Consider the following 7,190-nt stretch of genomic DNA (forward strand, 5'->3'; position numbering starts at 1 on the left):
TGGTGTCCAAACAAGGAAAACAGGAATGAGCACTAATTCAGGCAAACTGAATGTAAATAGTAAGATAAATTAAAAAAAAAAAGTTTGAGAAATAGCTTACTGAACTATAAAAGCTGCTATTGAAATATTTTTTTCAAACACCGCAAATAGGATGCCTGCCAGAAACTCTGTTGGGCTGATAGATGATCAAAATGAAAAGAGACCACTTCAGAAGCAGGAAAGCTAAATTAAGTATTTCCGTTGAACTTTTAACAGTGACCAACACCAGATACCCAGGGAAGAGAACAAAATCAGGGCAAGCACACAGTGATACTTCCCACTATATGTTCCTATCTTCAGCTACCTAAAGCTTAGGGACTTTGTAATTCAGAGATAACAGATATCTGCATGATAGCTTCTACTGGATTTTTCTGCCATGAATAGCCTAATTGCTTTTTTTTTTTTTTTAAATAAACCCAGTATTTCCAAAAGGATGCAACATAAATTGACAAACTATTGTGGTGTGTAACTATTGCTGACACCAGCCTTCTTATCAAACAAACAGAAGGAGGAAAACATGACACCAATTTTTATAAAAGGGCCCTAGGGAGCTAAAGAATTGCAGACCACTAAGTCTGACTTCTGTGTTGAAAAGAAGCTAGTAATAAATAACAAAATTAGTAAACCATAGACATAGCTTCTGTGGAAGAAAGCCATGCCGCAGAAACATATTATCATCTTTTGAAGAAATCAAAAACTATGTGGACACAGGTGAGCCTATTAATACAGTAACTGAATTCCCAAAGCCTTGGATGAGGTTCTTTGCTATCTTTACAAGCAAAGCTCTTCAAAGTATGGCAGGGTAAGATGGAAGATCTTAGATTAATAACTGCTAAAAAGTGTAAAAACTATTAATTCCAATTTTTTAAGGGACTTTGTGACTGTAGCAGTGGTCTCTCTTCATTTTGATCATCTGTCAGCCCAACAGGTAAGTGTGTCTGTGCTAGGATCCAAGCTGTCCACCTCCTCTTCCAGGTCATTACTGAACAATAAAAAAAGTTCTTGGTAGTTGCAGTTAAAATGAATATAAACAGCTGCAGAATAATTCAAGGACACTACCGAGGAAATGAGCTTGCAGGAGAGCTCACTGCAGGTGCAAATGAATGTATATGGAGTGTTAGACCACTCAGTGCATATACTCAGTAATAGATCCTAAACTTGACATTACCACTCAAAAAAAAAAAAAATCTTGGGAGTCAAACGTGGATAGCTCTTTCAGTGTTTTAGCTCAGAGTTAATGAAAGGGCAAATAGAATGGGAGGAATAATAAGGAAGGAATATGAAACATTTATATAGTAGCTTGATGTAGATATCTCTGCTACTCCCGTATCACCGGGCAGCAGGGTAATAGAGGTAAATGGCAGTATCTGGAAGGAGTGGTTAAACAAACACCATGTTCTTCAGCCTGGAAAAAGTCACTCACTCGGGATGTCATTAATTCCAAGAGTATAAATGCATCTAAAAGACAAGTCTGTGCACAGAAAAAGGTCTATGAAGCATGACAATACTGTTGCAATTTTTGGCTCAAGTGTCCCAGCCCACTGGTTGCCAAGAATGAAACTTAGTCCATTCTTGTATGTTTTCGCCCAGAGCTAGAGACAAAATTGTCAAGAAAAATGATCTCTGGACAGACCCAGTATAGCTGTATTTTTTTAATTTAATTTTATTTTAAAATACCCTGGACAAGTGGCTCATTATGCTGGAAAGATAACTCAGTTCTTGTTCTCGCTACCAGCAATTCTCTGTAGTTACGATTTTTTTTTTTTTTTTTTGAGAGAGGACACACCTTGTTACCTGACAGCATTCATTCTCAAACCTAGGTCCATTTTTTATTTGCCTAGCACAGTGTGTTTATCTTGAATCCAAGATCATCCAGAAAGTTTATCACTCTCTTTTTACCTCAGCTCGTGATCACACACACACAAAAAAATCCAGGGAGCAATCAAATTAATAACCTTCTTCCCTAAAGCTAACATTAGTTTTATCACAGGTCTGCTAGGAGGCAGGGACAACATGTAAAATTCAATATAAATGACTACTCCTAAAAGTAAAAGGCTGCCACCTATCAGGATAATAAAAACAGATCCAAAAATGGTAAAAATCACCAAGTTTTAAGAAAAAGCTTTCTTCCAGCAATGGTACAGAGGTTTTGAACAGGGCCTGCTACGCCTGCTCTACTTCTTTGCAACTAGAAGTAAGGTGGAAAACAGGTATTGCTCCACCTAAACCCAGTTTATGGCTCCCCTGGCCCTCCTGCAGAGTGCTGAAAGGCTGCAGTGAGACAATGCCATCTTCAAAATTTTGTACACTGACTTTCACATATCCCCACACATTCCTGATTTTGTTTAACCAAACCTATGACTTGCTGTATGCCAACAGAAGTGCACGGCTTCAACCTCAAAATAGATCGGTTAAAATCCATGAGGCAAGAGTATGCAGTACTGGCAAAATGGAAATATTCTGATGTACCTGACAAACAACTTCAACACGCCATCCAATGTTATCCCTCTCTGCAGGGCGCAGCAAGAGTTAAGGCTTTTTACAGCAGCTGAGACTGCCCAGAATCACCAGCAAAGTTCCTACTGAATCAATAAAGGCAGCTGGCAAATGATCTTGGCAACATGTCCGACTCCAAAGTCAAATCTAAACACAGCAGAACTGAATCCCCCTTTATTGGCATTTCTTCCCTCTTCCCCCTCCAGCAGGGACAAGCCCTAAGGCTACGTGGCTTTTGAGCTGAGAGAGGCATTTCTTGCAGCACTATTCCACTCCTGCTAGCACTGCCTGGGAAAGCATTTGGCATACTCCACTGAACAAACCTGACTGCTTAGGATGACGCTTAAAAATTTTGATGCCTAAAAGGAGAAGAAGGCTGAGGTGAGGTCTACCTGGATTTGAATGTCTATGAACAAATAACCCAGTCTTTGCCTGAAAGATCCTCCTCAATTAGCAATGCCAAGATACCATTCATTAACCAAAAAAAGATGATTATACTGCTCTTTGGTAAAATAACCCGGTCTTTGCCTGAAAGATCTTCCTCAATTAGCAATGCCAAGATACCATTAACCAAAAAAAGATGATTATACTGCTCTTTGGTAGGATTAACTGAATGTTGACCAGCCTTATCAACCAAAATGGCTTCTGGACTTACTAACCAGATCAGTGGGAGGAAAATAAATAGTACATCCAACAGACAATCTGCTACCTTTTGCTGCATTTCTCACTGGTATCGGGGGATGAGCAGGAAAGGGAGTATGTTGATACCTGAGAGCATATAGCAGTATCAGCCAATCTTACATTGCTTCCCCTCTCTTCTGCCGTTCCCAGGAGACACACGGAAGCTATAAACCTATTTCGGGCAATCGCAAGCATCCCAAGTATTCAATACATAGAATATTTGATATAAGTTGTCTGAAAGATGCCTTTTGTTCACATTGTTTTTCATGCCATTCTGCTTGCTTGCTTAGAATATTAAATAATAAAACCTAATTGTGATTTGAGCTGCTGGCTTTGACCTCCATGGAAGACTTATCTGCAAGTGTGCTTGGAAGAAACCGTTTCCAAAATTCATCTTTTCTGTTCTGATTGGTCACATGGCTGTCCCTCCTATTCCTCAAAGTATGCGAAGCATTTAATTCTTCTTTGGGAATTTCTATTTATCACTCTCCTTCAAAACAGAAGTAAAGACAAACTCTGAGATTACGTCAAAAATACTTCAGAAAGCTATAGGTGTGGAACTATCTGGCAGATACGTATGCTTTCTGATGCCCTCCACCTTGGGGGAAAACGGAGGGGAGGGATTACTTGAGCTCTGCTGCCAAAGATACGGTTACCAGCCTGGGCAGAGGCAGCCTTGTCCCACCTTCACGCAACCATTTCTGCTTTGCTGTCCTTGCGGAGCGGAGAGTGAGGCGGGGAACGTGCTTCCACCTCCTTCCTCCCCCTCTCTCTAGGGAAGGCAGGGCCAAGCTAGCTCTGCTAACATGAACTCCTGGCATCAGCTCCCCTCTGCTCAGTTAATCACAACACCCGATGGGGAAATGGTTTTTCTCTGTGAGTCTCCTTAGCCCTGTTGCCTCCTACAAAAGGGGCCTCAGTGGCTGCACATGCCTCAGCAGAAGCAGCAGTGTCTAAGGAATAACCTCCTGAAAGAAAACGTCGACATACACAGGTTACCCAGATCATTTCTTCCACTTCAGAAAAATCTCTTTAGCACAGAGGTCCAACTGCTGGCTGCAGTGAAGAAAGAAAACTGAAGTGAACCCCAGGACAGCCAATGCTTCCTCGCCACCGGCAGCGGACAGGCACAGTCCTCTCCTCTGACTCTGAGCAAGTGGAAACCTTTAGTAAGTCACCCGAGGAACACGCCATGAAGGAAGGGAAACGCTGTACTCTGTGCACTTCATTTGCTTTCAATGAGTACACATCAGGTAGTAAATTCAAGCAGTCATACATGCACAAGCACGAGTCAGACTCACAGCTGGCCAGTTCTCTCCTACCTTGCAAAACGGAAAAACACCCACTATTAAGGGCCACAGCAGAACCTCAGTAACTGGCCACTGACCAACCAAACAGATCAGCTGCCACAGTTGGAAACGTACAACCCAGAGGCTGGCACTCAATCCAGGGATCGGCATAGCTCCATTGCTAGGGATGAGAAGGAAGTGAAAACAGGCAAGTACCTCCTTTCACATTTAAATTCATACACCCTCCCCACCAAATGCAAAAAAAAACCAAACCAAACCAAAAACCCAAACCAAAAAAAACCCTACCGATCAATCAGTTTGCTCAGAGACCTGTCCTTAGCTGATATTTAACAAGGAAAATTATATTAAATGCAGATTAGCTGAAGAGCACATTTGGCTCCAGCATACACCAAAGATCACGAAAGACTGTGTAAACATGTTAGTAATCATCGAACAAATACTAATAGCTTCCCAGAATTTCCTCACACCCTCCCAGCAAGTAAAAAAAATGTTTTTTTCTAATATTGCTTCCTTCTTTATGACAAACGCAATGAGAAAATGTAAGACGACTACTCTTCCACAAGCTCCAAACCCCAAACACCACTATGGCAGATCTATACTTCTACTAATGCAGGTAATTAAGCAGAGTTGTTTAAAGGCAACAATATTTCTTTGTTTCTGTTCTCTGTCTCTTTTTAAAAAAATTTTTAAAGCATTAGAGTGAAACCAAAACTGAATAAACTAATGGTAATATAGGAACTTCTGCATGACATAATAAAGAAAAAGCACTCTTTCTTATAAACAAATCTTATGAAGTTACAGATTAAGAAAAGAAGATATGACCATGAAGACTGTGGCTGGACCTGGAACACGCAGACACATGCAATTAGACACTAAAACAAATTACTTCAGAGATAAATCAATATAGATTAAGTAGTCATGAAAGGAATAATTGGAACAGCATTAAGAATAATATACAGAAACATTTGGTATAGTACAGCACTCTTGCCTGTCAGGACAAGAAGCCTTAAGTATTTGGCCTAATTAATAATATTATTTTAAGCATCGATTAAGATATATGGAAAGAAAATAATTAAATCCCCTAAAAACAGAACTAAAAGAAATCAAAAAGTTTGCTTACTCTTCTTGACGCAAGTCATTAACGCTCCGATCTAGCGAGATCATATCACTTGCCACCATATTAAACCCAAACTCTTTAATGCTGGCTTGAATGGATTCTTTGTAATCTGGTCCTAAAACATATGGCTTCGCTTCCTCTCCAGGGCCACCAACAACTCCGTGAGGCTCAGGCTCTTTGGGTTCAAAATTACCAAGGACTTCAGGTTGTAAAACAGGATCTTGGTATACAAATGTCTGAGGCTTAAATGTGAGATACTGCCTCTGGATGATGTTTTGCTGTTTGTTATCACCACCACCATGATTATTTAGTTCATTTTTGGCCTTATTTTTCCTTCGAATGGATTCCAAGTCCACTTCCACACCTTCAACATGAGGCCAAGGTACCACAGGTTTGAACTTCTCGTTTCCTAGTCCATGGTCTCCTTTGTTTGGCATGTGTCTGTTGACTTCCTTGTCATCCTATATATACACACAGAGAAACAGCAGAAGATCATATAAATTTATGACCCTTTATTTATTTAAATTCAGTACCTTAACGCACTGAGAGTTGGTACTAAACATATGTTAAGCAAGAAGGCAAAAGTCTGTGTTAAGGGGCAGAATAAACACGTTTTACTAAAGCAACCAGCTGCTTGAGAACATCACCAGCTGGTGTCCACACTTACCTTGGTGAGTGGGTCCTGGAAATGGCCTAACACCCAAAGCATTCCCAAAGACCAAATATCCATGTAGGGCACATTAACTTGAATGCAGTTCAGGCTGCACACTAAACCAATGTGCCACAGCAGGGAGCACCGACCGAGCATTTCAGGAAGGTGAGGACAGTATGGAAGCAGACAACACCACAGTGCGGAGCACGGTGCCCTTGGGGCACTCTTGGACACAGGGTGTTTCTGAGGCTACATGTACCGGCTGCTGAGACCTCTACAGGGTCTCAGTGGTTGCCAGATACAGCCTCAACACACTCCTGCCCTGGGGAAGAGAGCCATGACTCTGTGTGATCTGGCACAAACGTCAGCAGCAGACTCCAGCCACATCTAATCCCTACCCTTCACCCTCCCGACTTTGCTCCCACCAAGCACTACTGCAACAGCGCTGTTTTTAGAGCCATGAGGTACGCTGAAGGCACTGGGGACAGCAGGCAAAAACCAGATGCAGCCCTGCTCTGATCTGCTGCACGGCCACCCAGACCCACCCGCCTGGGGAAGCACTGCTGGGGCTGAGGGGAGCTGCCACTATCTCCTGCATCCTTGTTTGAAACGTTACCATTTCACAGCACTCCTCCCTGCCTCCCCACCAAGAGATTTGAAGTTCTCACTGAGAAGAAAGGCTGGGATTTCAAAAACTGCTCGGCATGTTCAGTGATCAGCGAGGTTGGTGTGCCTAGAACGAGGGTGGGTGATTTTAGAAGCAGCCAGACAGAAAGGCTCTGAAGTGTGCGAGTGTGAAATCTCCAGAGTACAACAGCCCCACCCATGAGCACTCCCCAAAACATACAGTCACTGCTTTTTCCAATACTACTGTCCAAGAGAATAACAGGGGAAT

The 7,190-nt window shown here is 42.0% G+C and overlaps 1 protein-coding gene across 1 annotated transcript in view; it reads right to left on the minus strand.

Moving 5' to 3' along the window:
* GALNT7 (polypeptide N-acetylgalactosaminyltransferase 7) overlaps positions 1 to 6,373 on the minus strand; it is a 43,329-nt gene extending 36,956 nt beyond the window's left edge. Inside the window, exons 1-2 of the mRNA XM_009330733.1 lie at positions 6,311 to 6,373; positions 5,647 to 6,104 (exon numbers count right to left, since the gene is read on the minus strand). Coding sequence (XP_009329008.1) covers positions 5,647 to 6,104; positions 6,311 to 6,373 — 521 coding nt within the window. The remainder of the gene's footprint in view (positions 1 to 5,646; positions 6,105 to 6,310) is intronic.
* Positions 6,374 to 7,190: the final 817 nt, after the last annotated feature.

This window comes from Pygoscelis adeliae, unplaced genomic scaffold (genome assembly GCF_000699105.1).
Source record: "Pygoscelis adeliae isolate BGI_AS28 unplaced genomic scaffold, ASM69910v1 Scaffold167, whole genome shotgun sequence".
Classification (NCBI taxonomy): domain Eukaryota; kingdom Metazoa; phylum Chordata; class Aves; order Sphenisciformes; family Spheniscidae; genus Pygoscelis; species Pygoscelis adeliae.